This window comes from Phalangium opilio, unplaced genomic scaffold (assembly GCF_054372755.1).
Source record: "Phalangium opilio isolate 3A_F unplaced genomic scaffold, DU_Popi_V2 ptg000070l_1, whole genome shotgun sequence".
NCBI lineage: Eukaryota > Metazoa > Arthropoda > Arachnida > Opiliones > Phalangiidae > Phalangium > Phalangium opilio.
This window is the reverse complement of record NW_028324182.1, coordinates 6,892,704-6,917,395: the sequence shown is the minus strand read 5'-3', so window position 1 is coordinate 6,917,395 and position 24,692 is coordinate 6,892,704. Positions and strand designations below refer to the sequence as shown.

Sequence of the window (24,692 nt, the reverse complement as noted above, 5' to 3'; positions counted from 1 at the left end):
TTGCCAAATTAAATATTAGTGTATCTAATCATATTGATAGAAATAGATAAAAATTTCACATACCTATCCAGCCATTCGTGAATATAAAATAAACCCCGTTTATTGTCTTATTTATGCTGTTGTTATTAATTGCTAATTAAAAACAATACAATTAATTTAAAAACAAGTGGAAAAAAATTAAATCCAAAATTTCCTGGATAAATTTAAGGTAAAAATAAAATTTAAACGAATTATTTATGCTGATCTTGGGAGGAGAGTAGGTAGGATGCGTGCATGCATGTCTGTTTGAAAAATAAGAAGTCAATTAAGTATAGAAAATGGCTGAGGGGGGAAAAAGGGGTGATACCCCCACCCAGTCATCCTAGGACGATACGGTCCTACGGATTCACTGCCAAAAACAGGGACAAAACTATAATTTATATCAAAACTTATAAACTGGGTCATTTATAACTCCTCTCTCTCTCTCTTCTCTTCTGTGGTCCTCTTTTTTTGTCAAAAGAGAAAGGGGCGTATCCCCCCGAACTAAATGGCATTTTTCAAGAGACTAGAAACAATTTACTCTTCGGAAGGAAGCGCGACAACCCCTTGCCAATTCGCCCACCCCATACCCCCTATTTCCGCCCACCCAAGAAAGTATCGGGTAGGGCAAAACGGGCCCCCGCTTACTTTGGAATCTCTGGACGGTAATGGTATATTAATATGTAAATACTGTAATCAATTTTGTGTGCCAGAAAAAGGGGGTTTCAACCATTCTAGAGTCAGTTGGAGAAAAATATCATTTGTTTTCACAGTTTTCCCTTTTCCCTTTTGGGAGCGAAGAGCACGAGCCTTTCTGACCCCCCTTTTTTTGAAACATGAGGGTTTTGGAGATAGGGTAGGGTCGAGCGATACTTTTGAGTTATTTAGGTTCACGACGGTGGTTGCGATGTTATAATAAATGAGTGATTATCGGCGTGGCCTTAATACGGTCGTGTTTCAAGGGCTAGGAGGGCGTCGAACTTCTGTCTAGAAACTTTCACTAATTTATGCATTCGCACCGACCGCCAATGTTTGGGAATAGCTTTAATGAGTGTAGATTAAACCGGAGCGATATTCTTAACTACTAAACCCGCGTAGATCAAGTGCAGAGTTGCTCGTAATCATTTTACCACCGTTAAGGTTTTTTAAAGGTTAAACTGATAAAATCAGTGGTATATTTCTGTTCGATTTTGAGGATTAGTTTTTAAGTTGCTTAGAACTAATTGGTGGTTGCTCAGGTTAATTTAATAAGTAATGAAAATAAATTTTATATTTAGGTCTAGAATACTTATATTTTATTGTAATCAAGTTAACTATTAAGCTCGCTAAACTACGTATCCAAGCCACCACTTGGTTTAATTCAGTTAAATGCCAGTAATTTTACGAAGTTTGTCAGAGTATCCAGACAAGATGAATGAATGTTTTAGACGTATTAGTTAAATTGAAACGGAAATGAGTTTTGGGCGCGAGTGCTATAGAGGAATCTTTACATAGGATAGGGGCTAAAAAACTCTTCAAAAATGTTTGGTAAACACAAATTTAGGAGGAGAAACATTTTGGAGGATGCTTTCCAGAGCCCGTGGAATATTTTGTCTAAACTTTAAGAGCGGACCAGACATATCCTTTGAGGATAGAGAAAATTTGTATACTTTGGAATAATTAGAAAGAGCCCTCGGTTCCGAGACCGAGAGGAAAGGGTTAGGAGGGAGTTTTGTTTATTATCCTAGTAGCCCCCCTGTACCAAAACTCCGTTGTTTGTGTTTTGAAGGTATTTTGGGAAGATTTTTCCGGATACCTTCCTCGCTTGTAGTGTTTGTGGACTGTCACGAGCTTCGCGGAATACTTAGGTTTATCTTTTACGAAACAAAAGCGTGGGACGTATTCCTCGTGCTAGCGCATACGTCACAATTAAATAAGCTCTTGCACGCGCTTAAAACCATTATACGATGCCCTAAAGTTTTACCCACGTCTAGTATTTTGATTTCTCAACAATTTTCTTAAAATCTTGAAGCGATTGTAATAACAGGGTGTTATTTGCTCCTCTATCCAGAATATAGCCTTAAACCGGTAATGTTTGGGTACACTTTTCAATGTCGATTGTAAATTAACGTAATTTCGAGTGACACAGGTATATTTCGTGGAGAATTATTTTCGTGATTACTAATTTCACCGTTTAACGAACGTTTTAAAAAATAGATTTAATTTTCGAAGTAGAACTGGAGAACGGGTTAGTATTTACTTCAGTTATTCCCTCCAACACGTAACGAAAATTTTAAATTATCTTATTGGCTCACTTAAACTACGTTTTGATGACGTAGCTCACAAGGACGGTGAAAAATACCTTATTCCTCTTTACCTCTGTCGCTATGACCCGCCTCTTCTTTCATACCCCTCCGTCCCATGGAAGGGGGTCCGGGACTTTGACACGCGCCCAGATTACTCTGTTCTCCATTCCTACTTCTGAAATTAAATCTATCCCTGCTTATACCCAGAAATTGACTTAACCTCATTTAAATGGTGTAATAGCTATTTCTAGCGCAATTATTAAGAATCATCTTAAAGGATATTAGAAAATACGCGTCGTCAACTTATTTATTTTGACACCCACTTTTCCCGAAAAAGTTTGAAAGAAAAATATTGGATAGCCGATAAAATATATAAACTGCCGCCGCCGTCTTCACGCAGCCCTAGAATTCTAGACTTTAAGGTTTAGTGCCTTTATAAGTCTCGCCATCGGAGAAGATTTTTAAAACAGGAAGTTAACTGGCAAGATGCCTCTATCGGAGGAGAAACTTTGAGAGAGAGTTGAATCTCCGAGCTTTGCCATCTTTACTCTCGTTGGACTCGCGCCAATTTCCGGTTTCTTGGATAAAGCCAAAAATATTCAGTATACTCTACCCCCAAACACTCAAAAACTACCAAGAGCTACGGCCTTTGAGCGTCTTGGAACTTTACAAAATCGCGGTATAAAAACCCCCAATTGTCAATGGGGTGTTTTGTCGCTTCTACGTCGCTTATAGAGTACAGTTTTTGCTTCCTCGATACTTAAGATTTTCATTCGAGTACCCTAACTATATAAGAAATAAGGAGGATGTATAACGTGAAGACGAAACTAAATGACGTTTGTGTCATCATTAGATCTTAATACGTCTACTCCACAGATACATCCTCCTTGTTTTTTCAATAAGATTTTAATCGCGCATACATTTTTTCAAAACTAAATTCTGTTTTGAATAATTTTATCTTTTTTACGAGATATAAAAACGGCATAAAAAAGCCCGAAATGTTAATCCTACTTCCAACTCGCCTTCTCTTTCGAAAACATCGACATGATTTTGACTACATCTTTAAATAAAGGCCTACTGCAATATACGATTCCAAATATTTCCCGCGTGGTTATGCTGATTTAAAAACATTGTTCAAATAATCCGCGATGGCTCAAATTTCAAAATTTAAATATTTTTGTTGTGAATTCACCTGTACCGAGTCAAATACATATATATGTTGTTTTTAACTTTCATATATAACCATTAGAGTTGATATAACTATTATTAGTTAAGCACTGATATTTTTTTTGCAAGTGCTACGAGTTTATAAAAAATAGATGAAAAGCTTTACTGTGAATTAAGATTTGGTCTAAAAATGGAATTCACGTTGCCATTCTTTCCTTTCCTCAATATGTTAAAGTTCTTTGGTATAGTTCCGAACTTGTCACCCGGTGTCGCCCTCTTCCATTGGCCAGCCGAAACGTGTGACATAAACGTCACGGAGGGTCAAATGATTTACGACACAAGCCTACCCACAACCTTTCCCTTCAAACACCTCCCCCCCCCCGATATCCCAGTTAAGAAAAGGGTATGACGTTAGGCTTAACGTTTCTTTTTATTGTAAAGAAAAATATGAAATTTTCGACCGATAATATTTTTAACCCTCCCTTATGGCTGAAGGTTCCCTTCTCGAGCTAGCCACAAAAAAGTGCCACCGAGAAATGATCTTCCTCTATTATATTTAAAACCAAAAGTGTGTCGCTGGGCCTCTCTGCCTATTGTGTTCCGCTATAAACCATAAATCTTTTGAGGGGTGCGAAAAATTCGATATATCATTTTCCTGGTGTATATATTGCTATAATGTGAAAGTTTAAAACTTCAAAATCAGCCGCGTGGGGGCATTTCAGAAGTCGCGTTATTCATAACAGCTATTCACCCCGAGGGATTTACTCCTTCCCTTTTGTAAAGATACAACAGAAATACCAATTTTTATACAAATTTTACTTAATTTCTAGGCCTTATCACCATTTCAAAGAATTAATTCTCGTTACTGGGGATGTACCTTAATTTTAGCCTCTTATATAATATAAATTCGCTTACCTGTTGATGGTATGTACGTCAGCCTTTCGTGTAGTTTAAAATCTGTGTTGTTAATTAGAAGTTCGCATTCAAAATACAAGGGATCCGTCGTTTCCTCTAGGTTGTCTAATTGAACGCTTAGTTTGATATCGTAGACTCCTTTTTCATTGTTGAGCATCTTTTTGCCCGGAAGTTGAATCTTCTGAGATCCTCCCGTCGGAAGTTTGTAGATTCTTAGTTGGGGCAACGGGAATACCCCTTCCGCTTCGCAAGTCAAATTGACCCCTTCTATTGGACCACCTTCCGAAGCGATGAACTTCAACTTCTCTGGATGGGCTGATCCCCGACATGAAAGAGACCATTAGGATTACTCAGGGAAAAATTTTAACCGAGGCTTAACTAAGATATTAATTCAGGGAATTTATAAAAATAAATGTGTCCTATAGTTGTTTGTTAGAGAAACTTCAAGATATTTATAAAACTATTGTAATATTTCAGTTTATCTAAGGAAATGTGACAAATTTGAGAAACAACTGTGAATTAAAATGTAGGCCTATTTGTTCTTCGAAGTTTTCAGTCTGGAGACTTCAGTTGTGAAGGAATTTGAAAAGATAAGCAATTAGTGAAACTTCAGTAGTTTTAAAATATTTAATCCGCTAAACAAGATGTCAAAGTTAAAAATGTAACCAATAAGAAAATTTCAGGGAAAATGACTGATATAAGTAGTGTTTATTTTGTTTTCAACTTTAAAAGCTTTCTAACGAAACAAAAACAACTTTTATTTTCGCTTTAATTTAAAAACTCCCTGTAGACTTATTTCCGAAGCTTTCAACAAAGTGTTTACCCTAGATTTTTACTGCGAATTACGTCGCGTTCTTAATCAATATAATTCATTGTAAACAGATTTATATTAACCTATCTCTGGACCAATTTTATATTTGCATCTAAGAAAGCTTTCACGCGACGAATCTCTAGAACTCTGTGCAATCTGTATCTTATCTTAAGAGAAAGAAAAAGCGAAAAAGTAAAAATTACGAATGATACAAGAAATCCCGAAAGACTTTCAATGTTTGTACAAAGAGAGACTGTCCTTCGAACGCTAGCTGTAGTGGGAATATTTTAGTTACTCGGTAAATAAGAAACTGACGCCCTGCAAATGGTACGCTTGTTACAAGCCAGAAGGAAGTTGGAGCTTTATACTTTGGATGGAGCCTAGATATCCAAAATCCATATAAATTTGTATGTTTTCAATAAGTAATCGAGGTATTGGGGATTCGTAAAATATCAATTGAATATTTATGGGCAGGGACATTCCGGGGTTAACTAGTGCCACAACGCGAGTCTAGAATCCCTCAATGAATTTTGAAAGGGAGGGACAGACCTAAGGTTAGGTACTGGTCTGAGCGCTAACCAAGTTTTCCTATTCTTGTGGGAGTTAATATCTGCGTTCAAAATAGCTCGTATAATTTCTCTCCTTTTCTACTTCTCCCGGTTATGGGTTACCAATATTTCCTATCAGTTTAATGCTGAAATTATTTTTGATAGCTATGGGCCGAATATTGGATGGTAGAGCAAGATGTCTTAAGATTGGACAGGGAACGAACGAGTGGAGTTAGTTGGACTTCTGGTTAAGATTCGTAGTAGTACTAGCTAAACATAAAATGGGCGGAAAAAGAGTCAAACTGTATAGTTGAGATCGACGTCCGAGTTAGGCTACTCCTAGATGCCCCTTAATCCCCAAAATCGTAAATCTTCGTCCAACCCCATCTATTTCCTCGCTCGGACACTAAAACTACTGTTTTTTACGATTTTCTTCTTTTAAACACGAATGACCAACGTCCGTTCAGTTTACTAATAACATGGACTAATATACCCAGGACAGCAAAACGATCAAAGTCTGCAATGATTTTCATTTATGCTTCTAAACTCTTGGTTTACATGATGCGTCTCTCTGGGAACTTAAACTATAGTACAGTTAAGGAAACACGCTTGTTATCTCGATACCGAGATGATGAAGCTCAAAATATATGTCTATTTGGGATGGAGAGATTGGGAAAATAGATGTTCTACGGCTTGTTCTCGACTATAATCAGTCCATGATTTTGGGCAGCCCCTGGTGATAAAATCTGGCCGGGATCCATCAATTTAGGGACATAAATCTCTTGAAAGTCCCGGGAAATCTCGATTTCGGAAAGTGAAACCTTGATTAAGAAGGGTGGTCTAAGCTAGTTTATGTCTGGTCTATTACGTGTTACCAGTAAGACTTATGTGCGCAGCGCTAATTTACGCTACCTTGTCAATAATATAGCTCTCGAAATTAGTTCTCCCTCGTTGCGAATATTAAACCGCCGAATTAGATTGGAAAATGTTTAATGATCAGAGCGGAGATTGTGCCTAAAACCTTATTTTTATCCGCTTCTTAAATAGTTTGGCGTCTTTTTGTTTGTCACTGGTTACTGAGAGCTTGTCATGAAGTGACGTATGGTGAAACTTATAGATTCCCGTAAAGCAACGCCTGGTGAGGCGCTGTCGTAGGCTTAGTGCAGACTAAATAGGAAGATGGACTACCAAACCGAGTATAGTGAATTCTCTCTTGTCGTTCTCGAAATAGCTCTCAGTTAGTCTCTAGCATTTCGAAGTATACTTATGGAAAATGTCTTATAAACCTGTGGTACTAAGCCTATTAAAACTTACCGTAAACAACCATAACCGAAGCTTTGGAGTCCTGACCATCGTAAGACAAGACTTCGCAACGATACGTCCCCGTTAATTGCGTCGTTGGACGTTTAATTCTTAATGTTCGGAACCTTTTGTCGTTTAAAGTGGTCTCTGATAGTTGACTTTCGACCAGGATATAATCTTGATATTTCTCCGAAGTTGATTGTTTCATCAGATCTGGTATCCACTGATAAATTGGTTCAGGATCGTCGTTCAGATACCATTTTATCGCGACGTTTTGTTCACCTACAGCTACGTCGTAATCGCAGTCCAAATCCAAAATTTCATTTGTGCCATTCTTAATTGACGATGGGACGGTAATCTCGTTTATTTTAACTGCGCGAAGTTCTGTAAAAGGAAATAGAAAACAGAAATTTAGAAATATGATCATTAATATATGGTTAAAGAAAAGTCTACTTTATTTAGAAAGTTTAATATTTTCAAGAGTAAATCAACAAGGAATATCGAATAGGGAGGTTAAATTATATCTATCTTCACTTCTGTCGCAGTTGAACTGAATTATCACACTTCTTATTAAGCCACTCTTGATAGATTGCTTCTTGTTTTAATGATGTTTGACTTTGCAAATCAAATTGAGCGTAAAATTGGAACGAGTACGGCAGGGAAGTATGTTCGTCTAGGTTTGTTATTTTATGGAAAACAAGTTAAAATTAGGAGTTATAAGCGTTACGCTCAATTTAGAAGTTATAGGCTATATCAATAAAGGCTCGTTTTCATAGAAGCTAGAAAATTCGAAAACGCTCACGCTTCACGAGTTTGAATACGCGCTGTAACGTACTTTTTTCGAACGTTTCCGCTTTCGCTCGAAATTTTCACGCAACTCGCGCCTATGAAAACGAGCCCTAAGAGTTTGTGGTAGTTGGCGTTTGCCTAAATTTGATGGGCATTGGATCAACGCGTCGTCAATATTGAATTAACATTAACCGCAGCTGGTTTTCCTCGAAACTATATATATACCCAGTTATAATGTACTTAACTAGATTATATCGACGTTTATAAGCTATAATAAATTTCACATTCTATTTTATCTCTTGGCGGGTTTAGTTTGTAATATCCCACCGCGGTAGCTTCTTCCCCGCTGATTTTTCAAGGTGTAATGAACTAAACCAAGAACCCATTAACGTCTGAGAACATACCAAGACCAACTTTACACGTACATAGTATCAGATTCTCCTGTAGGACATTTACTTCTTAAAAAATAATCTTATTGTAAGTGCAGACTTGGACTAAGAAGGTTAATATCGGTTAAATGAGAAGATTAGGTTTCAACTGAAAGTTTGTTTTCAAACCTCTAAATTTTGACAATACCTGTTGGTTTGGTTTAAAACAACATGTCAAACTTGACAATGATTGACGTAATTCGTGATTAGTCACTCAAAAGTATCAGTCCTGGCCAAAATATCGTTTCTCTTCTAAGAATTGGGATATTAATCTACGGAGAATGTTTCCCTAAAGACTGTAGTGTGCCAAGTTAAGTATACGTGCGCAGGAATTTTATGATTCAGTGTTATGTAGTCATATTCGTTCATAGTTATTGGAAAAGTTTGGGTGATCTAATAGTTCTGTGCGAATAAACTTCGGATCAGACGTCCTTGATTCGACCTTGTTGGTTTTTGGAGTTTGGGTTGTGCCAGAAATAGAACAGAGTAGGGGGATATTCATCGTCGTGCGGGTCTTTTGCGCCAGCGAACTCGGGATACGCGCTGCCAAATGCTGTTAACCTTTTCCTATATGAAAAAGAGTTTTCTCTGAGCGAGCAGAAACGTCGAGTGAAGTTGTCTGGCAACCCAATATCTCTCCATACTCCTACTCGCCTCGTCTGGTAAACAGTTTCCTTCAAATATTGCTTACAAGATGGTCAGGACCTAATCCTTTTACCTCGATCAAGTCACCCGAAAAAATACCTTATTGGTTTAATAAGGAAAATCCGGCATTCCGTATCATTTTATTTTTCCTCTGACACAGTTTGACAGCGGCCTCAAACGTTTGTGGAATATGGTGGTCATCTTGCTCTTGTATCGTTTTTCCAAGGTCATTTAAGCTAATATAAAATGTTTAGCTAGTACCCCAAGCACCGTTTCCACACTCTCCTCAAACCGGAAGCTTTTAACCATCCGGATTTTTAGTCGTGGTACGCAACCGAAAGCCCAGTTGCTCTGAGCATCGGTTGATCTCACGCACCCTTGACTCAACTATGGCTATAGGAATATATACGATCCTCCTTTTTTTTCTTCCCCTCTTGAGTTTTTCCGGTCCGCGACTTCTAAGTTAGCTCGATTCGCTCTCGTTAAGAGCAGCCCAAACTTATCTCCTAGGATTGCGATGGCTCGATCCACGAGCTTCATCCCCCAAAGTTAGTTTAGTCATTCTTGGCAACTAAATATAGTACATTCGCGACCGATTCCAGAAAATTTGAGATTACGTTTAAAGAAGAGAAAAAGACGAGCTTGTCAAAAGTTTCTTCTCTCTCTTCTTTACTCTCCTCTCCTTTCCATCCAATCCAATCTTCAACGCATCCCGCCCGCTTCTAGGTTATATAAATAAGAGCCGAGATTGAAAAAGTGTTTTTTAAAAACGTTCTCAAGAAAAACCACCCTACACTTATACTTAACACGTGGTGGGTGCTCTGTTATATTTCTTTTTTTATTTTCGAAATAGCTTCAAACCATATTTTACGCTTAAGTCAGCCTGAAAACAAAATGAACAATCGACAATTTCACGACTGCCTTTAAGCTAGTTTATAGCGCGACTGACTCTGAAAATCTGAAAGATGTTTTTTGTCGTTGCAGTATACTCCATCTATCTAGGGATTTCAGGACTGTACAGGGTGTTAATCCGTTTCAGTTGTCATACAGTATTACTTGGACCGCCTTTCCAATAGCGGGAGTTCACGGTGATCAATGGTGAAGGCCTCACCCGGTATGTTTAGTGACTCGTGTCTGAAGCTTTTCGCGTAATGGCCAAGTACTTTAAAATAACCGCTATTGCCTTGTAAAGTGGGCTTTTTGGAAGTTTTGAGTGAATGAAATATATAAATTCTTTCGCACCCATGCAGTCTTTCAAAATGTATAGAGGTCTATTATATAAACTTCTTTTTGAAGATTTGACATAGATTTGGCAAGGAACACTCTCTTTTTCAATGTCTCTTTTGTTGATTTGATTAATTAGAATTTAAAGATGGGGTGTGTATTTAAATCGCCTCTTTAAGTACTAAAGGACTGTGATAACGTGTTTATAATTAAACCTGCGTCCGCATGACCTTCTGACCTCCAAACAACGAATTGCGCCTCATATTATCGGCCATCGTATTTAGCGTTGAAGCGAATATAACCGTTAGAAGCGAATCATTTGCCATTAAGGAAGTATATCAGAGCAATTCGAAATCGGAAAATATACCTTCCTTTTTATTTGCGGTGGTGTAGCTATTCTGGAAAGCGGGCGTATCAGTTCTCTCTCTTTTTTTTTACGAGTTTAGTTTCGGGGATAGACCATTGGGAACTTACACTGTTATACAGTAACTTCTCGGATCGTACTCCCAGAAGAGCTTTTGCCCCGTAGGCGCGATGGATGATCCGAAAATACCAATTCAGTGCCTTTTTGCCGGGTCCCGGACGGGTTCTTTGGTTAGTGCCAAACCTCGGGGGCAATCTTTTTACATAACCTTTCCCCTTGTTCTCCCCTCCTTACCAACCCTCCCCCCATCTCCCATTCTGAGAGAAACAAAGATTCAGGACTTAAAAGCCCATTTATTTTTTTCTGAATTTTTTTTCCTACTCCTCCCTTAGTTTTTTTCCTTGGACTTTTGTTGTCATCCTACAAAGTGAACCTCAAAAGGCGTACCGCCATTCCATTTGTCATTTCTTCCCATTTATGCCTAACATCGCGAGCTAAGGCTTAGCTTAGGGCGGGCTACGACTCGGTCCAGTACGAGGGGTTTGACACTAACGAATTTGCAAGAATTTACATTCCAAAACACGTACATGAATACTTAGTAGTCGGTGGAAATTCTGGATTATTTATTTTTTAATCGTGCTACAATAGTAGAACCACAGGGATTTATCAGATTTCGAGCAAATTACATGGTCCCTATAATCACATGCTATTTTTTTTAAAAAAAAAAACCTCTTGATTCTAAAATATTCCCAAAGTAAAATTCGAATAATTTGTCTGAACCCTAAATAATCTTGATAGAATTTTCTTATTTTTATTGATAAATATTAGGAGTTTGAACTATCACTCCAGTACATTTACTACTCCATGTGAAACTATACGCCAATAGAAAAGTGTGTTTTTCTTAAGGCTGTAGAAGCAATAAGTATGGAGGAACCCCTTGGTTTCGGAAGGGACTTTTGGAAGCTCCCAAATCCGCTAAGGGTTTTTTTTTTCCTTCTCTATCTCTCTCTTTGGCCAATTCTTTCCACAGGCTCGTATCTTTTTATCTTTATTTTTTCTCCTCCTTCTATTTTTTCTATTTATCTATCAAAATAAAAGTTCTAGCTGGATAAAAGGATCTAGGTAAGAGCCACCGCCATGAATGCAGCCTTATATTCTGATTTTGTTCTCTTTCTTTTATTCTTTCTTGGAATATTTTATACTAAAGTTTTTTATTTATTTATTTATTTTCTTAAAGGCCATTCTCTTCCTTCCCTGTCCAAAATTTGACTGTAACAATATGCGCAATTTTCACTAATGAAATTGTTAGGTTTTCTTGTATCTTTCTTTAAGAGATAGATAGTATGAAAGCTAAGCGTCAGTTTCTTCAGAAATATATAATACTTCTCTACGAGAGAAGTGTGCTTACTACAAAGCGGGGTAGTTGTAACGTGATTCTTCCCAACATCATTTTACATTTGGAGTAAGAATACTAAACCGAATCATATACGCGATAAATTGTACCCTCATCATTTACTCTATTATTGCTTAACTATTTGCCAAGGCGCATGCGCTTGTGGATTTTTGTCCCACGTCAAGGCAATCAAAGTTTGTGGGTTGAATACTGAGGATTTAGTACCAAAGAAACAGTTCTCGAATTCACCCCACGGTGCGATGCATATCTGAAGTTTTGTAAGCAAGAGAGCAAACAAAAAGGGATCCCTCGCCTGGGAAGAATCAAGTTACATAACTGAAGTATTAAGAGGATACAGAGTGTCAGCCTTCTTCTATTATCTCCTTCTGGTTTCCGGTAGTGGTACCCTACTTCTTTAAATATTTGAAACAGTGAAAATTAAGCTTGTTAACTTAGTTTTGTTATTTGAGAATTGAAAATTTTTGGAAATGGAAAATATCTACAATTTTTTCTGGTTGATGTTTGAAATATTTTTCAAGAATTGAACTGAAGCGAACCTGGTTCAACCTTCAAAGAATTAAGTCTTTTATTAATCATTTCTATGGAGGAAAATCCAGGAATAGTTTTATTTACTATTTAGTTTGAAAAGTAATGGCCAAAGGCTTAAGAAGATATAAAGGTCTTGGGGATTTCTTGGTTTTTCCAAAGCTTTGGGCGAGCTTTAGACTCTAGACTCTTCGCTAAGTAGGGAATATTCTAAATAAACATTTTTACTCGTCCTGCATGGACGTTCTTTCTCGTTAAGGGTTAGCTAGTGTACGTAGGAAAACCCGTTAGGCAAACGAGACGAGAGCCGCCGACCTATGGTGGTTGTACCCTGGTGATATAAGCAAAGATGGGCTATGGGCGCTCGCTTTTTGGGCCCAAAATAAATGGATGCGCGTCTTTGCTTTTCGTCAAGATGTCTCACTCCCATTTGCTTTAAGATTTATGTTCCCGGCATGCCTCGCAAATACTCTTATACCGTCGCGAATTTATCCAATTACATCACGAAAATAGAATAGATCGAACTCTTCTAGAACCTAGTTGGTTTGATTATCACCGCATCTCCGGAACTCTTTGAAATATTCTTTGTAAAAATGAATGAATGAATGAATAGCGAAACTCTCCTTTATTTTTAGTACAGAGACGATGAAGATTCTCTCTAAGCATCCTATACCGACCGTTCAGATTAATAATGTTCCACAGCCGTTTTTTATAACCCTTCCAAGAGCATAGTGGGTCATTTCAACCGTCAACCTCCTCGCGATCTTCCCAAACTTTTATAACGTTGCTATTTTTAAACTTCAAGAGCCTGGCGTTATATTTTCTCACTGATCTCGTAAAAGTGGTCCTTGATTTACTATATAGCTCAGGTCCGTTCTCCCCCAAATATGGGTTAAGTGTCGGATAAACTTACAGGAGGAGGCCGGTGCAGCCGCCGGTTTTAAAATTTCCTCCGAAAACTCCGAAGTTCAGAAGAGTGCTTGACTCTTCTGGGCAGCGCTTCAGAAATAAGCAAGCAACCCGCTCTTTCAAAATTGAAGCCGGAGAATAATCGATCATGGCGTTTTCGCTTTTTCGGTATTTTCTCTTCATCCGTACGGCGCTCGGATTATAAGTTTGATTTTTAACTTCTTGTTGTGAGAATTGGTAGGGTGACTTTCGCTCCAATATCCGGTATTTTCATATTTTCCCAGATTGAGGTTGAAAGGTTTATACGGAAAGCTCTTTCGGCTGGTTGGATGTCTTGGCCCCTTTTCGTGTGCGCAATTTGGAACTTGTTCAACAGTACTTCTAGTCTGAATCAGTTATAGGTGGCGCTAAAATAGTTATAGATTATTTTTATTAAAAACCCGGGACTTTCACGTCGTAGTCTAACGCTCTGACTGTTTACCACCGTTCATTTATGCAAAGTTTTCATCCTTTACTGTTGACAGTATGAGGACGATCAAGGAAAATAGGGGTCGGACATTTGTTTTTTCAAGTAGCTGTTTTATTTCTTGATTTTTACCGATATTTTATCGGAGAAAGTTTTCTGCCGATAGAATGTGTTCAAATTCATGCCACCACCAACACCCTAACAATTTTATCAGTTCATTTCAGAATGAAAGTTCACCACATTTATTAGTTAGTAGTTAAATATTAGATACATTCAGGTTTATACGCCGTTGCATATTGAACTTGGGATATACCAAACCGAACCGTGAACTTTCGTTCATAACCCCTCACCCCTTTTGACCTGGTAAGGAACCGCGTTCAAACTTTCGCTGTACACACAACGCTTGATTGAAGGATTTACTAGTACATAAATTTGGAGTGAAATTTAAAAACTTGGCGTAAACACTATCGTATATATTTCAATGGTAATTTTGCAGGCTGAAGTAAATTTAGGCTGCTTTGGGTTTTTCATATTCTTCAGAAATGTTTTAAAATACCGCACCACAGCATTTTAGGTTGGTATCTTTTATTCAAGATTGGTGTTTAAAAACGTCTGTTTTATGGCTGGATTTAGTTAGAAAATTCCTCTTTTTATTTTTGGTCAAAACTAAAGAAATATAGCTTTATTTTATACCAATATCCAAAATTTATCCCTTGAAGTTTTTCGCAAGCACTCGGGGTTACGTGCATAGGTCATCTTAATATTTCCAAAAATATAGTCTCGCGCGTAGATATCGTAAATGTGTATCTTGCAATATACTGGAACGATATCATTGGACGCAAATTTAACCATATTTTTAAGCTTGGGAATTTTCCTCGTATTTACAATAGCTATGGTTAAAAGACATTTTGTCTCTAGAGCGGCCGTGGAGTGTCGAAATTTACGGGGACATTCTTAGGAACTAATAGCCTGGGACTTAAGCCTATTTCGGGCCTAACGACTCTTCTTTACTTGATTTACGCCGAGGTTTGGATGACCCGGCGGCTGTTGCTTCTAAACTAGGCCTTTATTCTCGGTTATTTCTAAGCGAAGGGAGAACGCCTATCGTTACTCGTAAAGGGAATACAAAATGTATTAGGGCTTAAGGAAGCTCGTATACTTCGACCAACGAAAAATGTTTCTGGACGACAGAAAATGGCCGAATTATACCGAGTTTATCTTCAAATATCCGGCAGGCAAGCCAGAGTTAAGACAAACCCAACCATATAACATGTTATTCCCCCATAAAGCTATGTATAATTCGACGTTTCCTTGGTAACATAGTAAATATATGTTGTCTAACGGTGAAATCAACAAATAACAACTATAGGCCTTTTTATAATTTAAGAGCTCTAATCTTTTAGCATGGTTGTAAGTTAGTTCGTTGTCATTGCGATTTAGAGCATCTCTAACCACGAGATAAGTAATTAAAGATAATTTAGATTATGGAGCATGTTAATATTGAGCTCTTTTTAATAATATAAGCTTAGTTTCAATCTAACTTAAAAAGAAAACATGTAAATGCGAGCTAAATTTAAAACTCTTCTATATACATTTTCTATTAAAAAAACTAAACATCGGAAGGCAAAATTTCAAGAATTTCCCTGAGAATCCTTATGTAGCGCAAAAACATTGTTAAAAAATTGCAACTTCTATCCCAGCGCTTACATTGAATGCCGCACGAATCGTTTTCGTGAAGTGACTTTGAAATGAAGACGACATTCTTACCCCCCCTCCTACTTTCATCCGCCCCATGGCCCCAGTAACGCTTTTCTACTTCCTGAGCCCGCCACCGGAAGTCGGAGTTATACCATACCATACGCGACCCACGTGCGGACATATAGCCAAGAAAAACTGAACTTTCTCTTAGACGATTGCAGTCGACCTACGCTAGATTAGTGGACATATACCCAAGGCCTAACCCAAGACGTAGGTTTTAGTTCTCTTCAATTTCCCATGCTCCATGCAAGTCCTTGGAATAGAGGCCACGGCTCCTTTCTGAGACGCGTGTACAGTGTTGCTGCGCTTGGGTCTTCTCGACCATTAGGCTTAACGAAAAGGGAAGGAATCCACGTAAGCGCTGGCCGCCGGGTCCCGAGTCCCTGACTAACGGAAACTGAACCAATTTGTCGGTCATTTCCGAGCATGCACCGGTCGTGGTTAATGCGAAAAACGTACCCAACTATAAGAGTTTTACGTATAACGAATATAAACTTTAATAACCCACTCTTTGATGTCGTTCTCTCGCATACCACTTAAAAATATCTTGAATTGCCTTAAGGTTGGAGGATATTTCTAGTGATCTGTAGTCATCCTTATTCGTAATTAGTTAGTACCTGGTCGCAGCAAGTTTCTAAATAGCATATAGTGGCTTCTTAGGTACTTGAGGCATATACCTTCTAAAATCTAATGGCTTTCATTATAGTTCCAAAGATGAGCTGAACGAATTTCCATCTAAAAAAGTCTTATCTAGCAATTTAACTCTAATAGTTGAACCATCTTCTAATTATCATTATTTTTTTCTTTGAAAGTTTCAGTTGTCTTTGCTTAATTTTTTCTAATTATTTTCTTTCTAAGTTGTTTTACCTTGTATTGTCTTATCATTTATAAAAGTCAGGAGCTGTTCATTAATTTCGTTGTAATGAAGTTAAGCCCCTGTATAAAGGCCGGGTCAAAGCGAAAGTGTTATACCCTTAAGCTTTCTCTCGTTAGTTCCAAGTAGTGGCACCAAAAAAAGAAATGAAACAAAATCCTAAAAAAATTGTCGCGAATACATGAATTAATTCTTAGTGTCCATAAATATTGAATTACAGGAAAGACTAATGAACCGAAGGTGACTGAATAAAGTTGGGATAAGCATTAGTGTGGGACAGAGCGCTGGAAAATAGTCCTATTGCATTCTGGGAGATGTTGCGTTATTCTTGCGACACTTTCCTAAATTCTTTTCGAAACTAATTGGTAGGAGCGGCACTCTGTCGGGTCGCGTCTTCCAGAGAATCATTCTTCTACACTAGGGGCTGCCTATAAGCGTATGGTATATTGGAAGGGAACCATGGGAAGATTGTAATTCGACTGATCTCGGAGTCTCTCACGTACTCGCTTTTAGCTGATATCAGCGTTTCTCGCTGGAAAAAGATGGACGAAGCAAAAGTACGGAAAACTTAAGGAACAGGGATAGAGTTAGGGTTAAGGATAAGAAAAAAAAATAACACGATTCTGCAAACGCTAGAGGTACTCGCTCTACGCAGTAGTATATAGTGTGCACGGTGGTTAACTCGAGACAAATTTGTTCTGTTTTCTTTTCTCAAGATGTTGTAGACTTTGGGAGATTCGGAATTTTCGGATTTGCCGATTGGGTGCATGGGTATACGCCTTTTATTTACACAAGTTAACGATATATAACATGAGGTTTAGCAAATCGAATTCAGTAGATTCTGAAGGTGCGTTACTGTCCCTCCCGTAATCTATTGTGGTTTCCCCTGCTCGATCGGAAATAAAATATTCATGAAATGTTTAAAATGCTGCGCTAAACAAATCTCGAGAAAACTCTTACTAGAACCATTTAAAGTAGTCTGATTTTGTTTTTCCTAACATCGTAGTTATAAAAAATACAAAACTGTGTATGAATACGTAGATGATTGAGTTTGACACACCTGCCACTACGTTATGTGACATTTCTTGTTGGAAATGTCCCCTAGAAACAAACAGTTAGGCTTAAACGTATAGCCGAATAATTCTACTTAAAATCTAAAACCTTCATGTCCCAAAAATAACAAAATGTCATGGAGTTTAATGGCTATGGCCTTACAAAGGAAACAATGAAGCGTACGTCTACATCCTTAGTTGTACTTACTTGTCCAAAGAAAAAAGCCAAATCCGAACTATAGAAGCGGGATTTGGATCATACCAGACAGTATAAAAAGAAAATCAAGGAAAACTTAACAGAAAAAAATAAAACCCCCGTTAACCCACGTTTTACGGGTCGTAACCACTTCATGGACAATCCTCTAAATTGCCTCTAAAAACTTTGCCAGCAACTGGGAACAGTAACTGCCCTATTTACGCAACTTCTTGCCCGACCTCCCTATTGCCCAAAGAAGAAATACGCCGTACCAACCATCTATACCAGACGTGTCCCAACCAACACCGACTCGACCCGCTCGACACAATTTTCGATTGAGTCAAAAAAAAAAAAAGGATTTCGCTTTCTTTATCCGAAATGTCCTCCATAACCTATCCACCTTTCCTTTTTGCCTGTTTCTACGTTCTCCAATTCTGTACTATGTCCTAATGCCGACTTGCCTTTCTTAACTGAGATTTAACAAGGTTCACAAGTCTAAGTTCGTGTCCTTTTTTCTCGCTCTTTTGTAGCCCCATAGAGTATCAACAAAAGTGGATCCTTGACTATGGTACGATAGTGACCTATGAACATCTTTTAGAGACAGGATTCTGTTAGCTGCAGATTTACAAACAATAATTTACTGGGTTATTACGATCCTAATTGGTCGGTAATATAAGGGGTAAAATTACCACTGGACGAGGAGCCTCTCAGTAAAAATAAGGTGAATTGTCATCCTACCACGAGGAATATTTTGGAGTTTACCTTCCATATAAAGAAAACCGAAAACTTTGCAGGTTTAAAAATGCTACTGAATTTCGTATTTTTTTTCTGGTATGGAGGTTTTCAGTTCTTTCGCTGTTCTGGACGCTATTACAGTCGCTTCCGTTTCTTTTGGGGGAAGGGGGGATTGCTAGCTAACAAGCCCTCAACACGGTATAGTGGACCCATGGACCCCCAAAAAGAGAAAGGAAAAATAATAGATCTGAAAATGGGCTCCTTTTTTCTAGGGACCATATAAAAGTTGGTTGCCTTTTCCAAAAGCTTTCCATTACTCCACCGTTTGATAAGACTTAAAAGAAACTTTGGTTAAGTATTATAGAATGGTTCCTGAAACGCGAGTACTGACTTTAAGATGACAAAATGGTGCTGGCAGACCCAATCCGCTTTAAAGTTTCATGTCCTTCCGTTCATACGTCTGTCTCTGGATTATATGTAGGCTAACTAGATGTCCATTTTCCCTATAGACATCTTTTAAAACACGGTGTCAAAATGTGATCAGTCTTTTTACACGTCGAGCACTATGTATTTCTCATTCCCTACAGTTATTGTCAGAGTTCTAACGTGCTAAAAAAGTCTATAAATTGTAGTCGTTTTACACCTTAACAATAACGAGGGATCGTGCATTTCAAAAACCTTGATTGCGTGTAGTTTGTTATGGTCTAAAAGGCAAAAGTTACACCTAATTAACGCACCTTATTAATAACCCAAAAGCACGTAACCAAAAAGGCTAAAACTTTGTAAATTTTTTAATGATTTTACGGTTTAACACAGACCTGTACGCCTCCGTCAGTTTGTCAGAATAGGTTTGGCAAAAAGAACTTTACTTTAGTCTGGCGTCTTAAATACCATTATAAGCCTAACAAACGCTCCATGCATAAGTATGTGAACTATTTTAATAAATATAAATGGAAAACTATCCTATTAGAATTTAAATTTCATTGGGTCATAATCTCAGTACTAAAACCTTAATTAATAAGTCTAGAGCTAATTTATACTAAGAAGCAAAAATTTTGATGATAAATTTCTGGTTTTACTGTGTCAAGATGTGGGGCGGAACTAACCGACGTTAAATATATCAAAAATTAACCCCTAGTGACGCTTGCCTATAAAAGCGTTAGCGAATCCGACGGGATTCGTTTTGACGTTGATCGAGGGCTAAAAAGTCAATTGCAATTTTCCTATCACGACTTGTACGAACGCGTTTAAAATGACGTGTAGCTAGCTCGTTGACCAAAAAGGGCGCGCGAATTCCCTTTTCGGAAACGTGGATCACGCGCCAATAATTTTAAGCCTAAATCGGACCTCGGTCGCGTGACCGCAACCCACAAAGCTCAGCTTAGGATAAAAAGGAACGTTTGTATTATACAACCGGTTGCGTGTGACGAGACGTTTAGTTTAGCGGAACGGACGGGTGTTAAGGATCATAACGAGACTTAAGTTTAAATATTCAGCTTTCGAAACCTCTAAAGACCTAAAGAATATTTTATTTTAACGCGATCCCGTTATAAATCTAAGCCAAACCTTTTATTCTTGACTTTAAATATTTTGCGGGGAAAATGTGGAAAAACAAGATTAACAACGACCAAACTTTAACCTTATCGTAACTACTCCATTTCCATATCAGTAGAATAATACTTTTTGGGCACATTACAGCTTGTTTATCTATGGGTGACTATGGCACACTGGGTCGTTCAGTGCGCATACCAAAGAGATTGGTTATGTAAAAGTAAGCCAGAACTCGTTTTCCTTAGTTTGTTGGGTGTCAATTTCCGTAAACAGGATTGTCAGTTTCCAAAAGTATACGAAACAGCTAGTAAAAATTTATCCTGAAGGATTTTACCAATCATCTATTCAAGATACTTCAGAAACTTTCTACATTTTTTCGGGTTAAAATTGAATCTCGCATCGAAATTCCCTTGATAAAAGCGGTCTAGACTATTGATTTATTCAATGCTGGAATACGTAAAATATATATATATATATATATTTCTTGTTCGTTTGATTTAAACGAAACGCCGAAAGGTTTGCGTGGAGGAAAGGGATTATTCTTAGCCCTAGATTCCATAAAAATTCGAGGAGAATTTTGACTAATAGCTAAGCGCCTCCGTAAAGAGATATATGAAGGAAAAAAAGGGTTACGTATCCAACGAAAGCACCTAAAAAGAGTTCTTCTCTGTTGAGCGGCTTTAAAATAATTGGCTTTTTGCCCGCCTATAGTTTCCCTAAAACTAAAAGCGAAAATGGATCTTTCGAGCAATTGGATGAGTGCATTATAAAACGTAAAAATATAAAAATGTTCAAAAAAAACCCTGGAAAATTTTCTTGGTTTTATTTGGAAAAGCTCTAGAAAATTTCAGCCTTTTCTATAGTTAAATTTCGTTCTTTTTGAGTTAGCTTTTTCAGTGCGAAAGAATTTTAATATCCAATTTTCTTCACCCTCAAGAATTACCCACAATCATTCTAGAATAATCGTCAATACATTCAAAGCTAGAATATTCGAGTTATTATTTCAAAGAGATCATAGTAGCCTTTAGATTTATCTTTGTTGCAAATTCAATCTGATTTCACAGTCATGACTGTTGGGGTAGAATTTAAACGTTTTCAGAATTTAAAGTAAGCTATACAGGGTGTTTGTGAAAGGTCCATCAATAATGAAAGGGCGTATTTATTGGGTCATTTTGAGTCGAAAATGTTCTATGACATTTTTCCGTCCGGGCCACTGTTTTCAAGTTATGATTGGAGTAATTTACGGATGACCCCCTTAAATTTAATTAAGAAATTGAAAGACGGCGCTAATTTAATGAAGGGGTCATCCCTAAAATATTCAAATCATAACTCGAAAACCGTGGCTCGGACGGCAAAATGTCATAGAACATTTTCGACTCAAAATGGCCCAATAAATACGCCCTTTCATTATTGATGGACTTTTCGAAAACACCCTGTATACTTCAATGGATAATAAGATTATCTGAGATAAAAGCCTGAAGAATTCGAGATATTTTTGGTATAAAATTGGATTAAATCTAATGCCGCAGAGTGCCGCGTGCCATCTACAATAAAAGTGAAGTTAGGACTAATTAACTTTAATAGTTAATAACCCGAATTAAGAGCAACTAAATTAATATTTCTCAAGGCGTAATTGATAATTAGTCGCTCGCTTATAACGTTTCAAAGAGAGTAGAGTAAATAGTTTATTCAAAGAATAATAAAGTATCCTTAAATCCAGTGCACTTTGTTTCAAGATCATTTTATATCTTCATATTTTATTCTTATTGAATTTCACTAGTCACGCTTTTAATTCAGAAGCAATTCAATATTCACGAATGAATTAGTTATCTATCTCTCGCAAGACGTTGAAGAGATTTCAATTTAATCTCCCAATGTTTTGATTGGGCTTCGCCATGGATAAACTTCAATCGCTCTTGAAATTGGAAGTTCCAGTTTGGCTCTCTTTCTCTATAAGCGAGTCTCATGCAGCTTCTATAAGTAAATTTATAAGACGCGACGTAAGCCCATATAAATATTGTCTCGGCACTAGATACTATTCAATAATAATTTATAGTTATAAGATTCTATATCTGTCCCCTTAAGGTTATAAGTCAAGTTTCAAAGGGCTCTTAAAACTTCAATACGTCGCTCGCGAGATAATAAGATAGAAACTGATACGGTTTGGTACAGTACTTTCCAATCTTAATAATATGAACCATCCATACGCTTCTTAGCACGGAACCTTATTTAATATCACGATATACTTGTGGCGTTGGAAGTTGGTTAAACTGAAAGGTATGAAGTGTAGCTTTGTATAAAACAAAGCTGAAATGCGGTCAAAATTAAGAGTAATGTAGTTCCAAACAAGCTAAGGCACTTGACGCTGCCTGGAAAACCTAACTTTAAGTATATTTTAATCATAAGTTCACCTTATATCTGAAGAAAGCTCGAGACGTCTAATTTAAGAGAGACACAATACGTAGCTGGCTCGTTGAGTCGTTTTGTACTTGGTTAGGCAAACTTTACGTTAGATAGGTGTTAAAATTCAAATTCTGCAACCTTAGGTGTTGAGATTAAGATTTTGCAGATTTTCCCCAGTCTTTGTATATAATATTAATTGGAGAGGGCATTAATAATTTCGCATTAATTCATAGCACTTTAACCTCCGAACGCCTTTATATTGTTCCAAGTGTGGCTTAAGCTTAGCCCACAATTGACCCGTGGCGATATTTGGAGGTATATTAATTTATTCGAAACCTTTGAAGCGAGTTAAGTGCAGTACGATGCTTCAAAATGATTTAATAAACGATTTTCGCCAAATAATTGCTCCTCCCGAGTTTCGAGACTTTGCCGTAGCTCAATTATCGTAGAAGCTGACTAATTGTTCCTGGTAAACATTTATAAGGCTGAAGAGGCTATCGTCATAGTAGTTCAAAGTATCTTTAATATAAGGGTATTGTTTGGATTTGAAGATTGCATCCCTAGCTAAACTGAGCGAAGTAATTTTAGAAACATTGTCCTTACCAGTTGCCTATTTCATGTGATGAACATTGTTTTCTTTGACAATTTTATCAAGAGACTTGCGCAACACTATAATTCAAGACAAATGTCTCTTTCAATGTTTATGAACTTCAATTAAAGTTAATGTAGAACCCAGGCTTCTCTATTTAATAGGATTTCTAAAGGTTTCGTTTTTTGGGAGCGAGTAGTGTTCCGAGAACATTGATCCTATAGTTAGTAGTGACACTTATAGGACGGGTGAATGTTGTAAGTGCCTAATGAAGTTCCATTAGCCTTAGGGATTGCGGCGCCCCAAAGAACATTTACATCCACTCTCTTTTACCCTTTGTAAATAAGTGAACGGAACCCATTTTCCCGACTCGAGAAAAGACATCTTTTACAGAAAAGACATTGAAGCTATTTCCCACTTTCAGAATCTTCGTTCCTTTTTTTTTACTAATTTAAAAGCTAAACTCTATAATGAGGTATGTCTCGGTCGGTCTGTTGGTCTTTGAAGTACACCTGAAACCTTTTTTTTCACCCACTTAACGTTTTTGAATAAAGAATTAAAACGGGATTTAGTCAAGGAAAATACAAGTGGTTTTGCGTACGTTTTCAAAGGCTTAAAAGGGTGCTTTTGAAAGATGAAGAGGAATTGAATATCAAAACGATTTGAATGAGGAGAATTTATTTTGAATTCCACAGAATTTGGACTATTCTTAACTGTAGCTCTTTTCAAAAGACGCTTGTCTCAAATTCAAATGCATCAACCTTTTTAATAGTATTAAGTTGGTGATCATATATATTTAGAAAGTTCAATTCCCTTTCAATCGTTACAACACTCGAAGCATATATGACATTCTGTTCAACTGTATCCGGTTTGTTTGCGGGAATTAACATTTTCGCTATGAATTTAATGAATAGGGCATATTTAAATTGAAGATCACAAGTTTCATGTATTGATTAAAGCAGGAGCGTTATAAGGTTCTGGGATTTTCAATTTCAACGCATTTTCAAGTGAATATTTAATACATTCAACGCGTTCGAAGATATTCCCCCTGGTGAAGACCTACGAATGCCAATTCTATTGTTGACAGCAGCCTTCCCAATAATCCTAAAATTTTAAGCCCGCCAGTCCTATTTCGTCGGAACTCGAAATGGACCTAGTACTCATAATGAGAAACCGATATATATATTCGGTTTTAATTCGGGGGGCATATACCTACGAATAGAATCAATTCAACTCCAAACCACAATCAAAGTTATACTCGGAACCCTTTCAACCGGTTATGTTGGAATTGATCAGAACTCGTGTCGTATAGCTCTCCTTAAATCATTGGCCAACGTTACATCGCCGAATCTAAAGCGTCCAAGTTATAATACTAATAAGAGTTTAATCTTAGAAATATATATACGCCAAGGCTTAGTTATTGCACGGTTTCTATGGCAGTTCAATAACACTCCATCGTTATAATTATGAATAAGTTCGTTAAATTTAAGCATAATCAGGGATAGATTTAATTTTAGAAGTAGGAATGAAGAACGGTTAGTATTTACTTCAGTCCAACTCATAGCCCAGTATAGAGCCCATCCCTCCAACACGTAATGAAAAGCTAAAATTATCTTATTGGCTCACTTAAACTACGTTTTGATGACGTTGCTGACAGGGACGACGAAAAATACGTAATTCCTTTTTACCTCTGTCGCTATGACCCGCCTCTTCTTTCATATCCC

At 37.4% G+C, this 24,692-nt stretch overlaps 1 protein-coding gene across 2 annotated transcripts in view; it reads right to left on the bottom strand.

Annotated features, from left to right (window-relative positions):
* The window catches only part of LOC149661322 (uncharacterized), a 46,352-nt gene that overhangs the window by 15,626 nt on the left and 6,034 nt on the right, over positions 1-24,692 (bottom strand). For both annotated transcript variants that reach the window (XM_089842810.1, XM_089842811.1), the window contains exons 2-3: positions 7,059-7,430; positions 4,386-4,700 (exon numbers count right to left, since the gene is read on the bottom strand). In XM_089842810.1, coding sequence (XP_089698936.1) covers positions 4,386-4,700; positions 7,059-7,430 — 687 coding nt within the window. The remainder of the gene's footprint in view (positions 1-4,385; positions 4,701-7,058; positions 7,431-24,692) is intronic.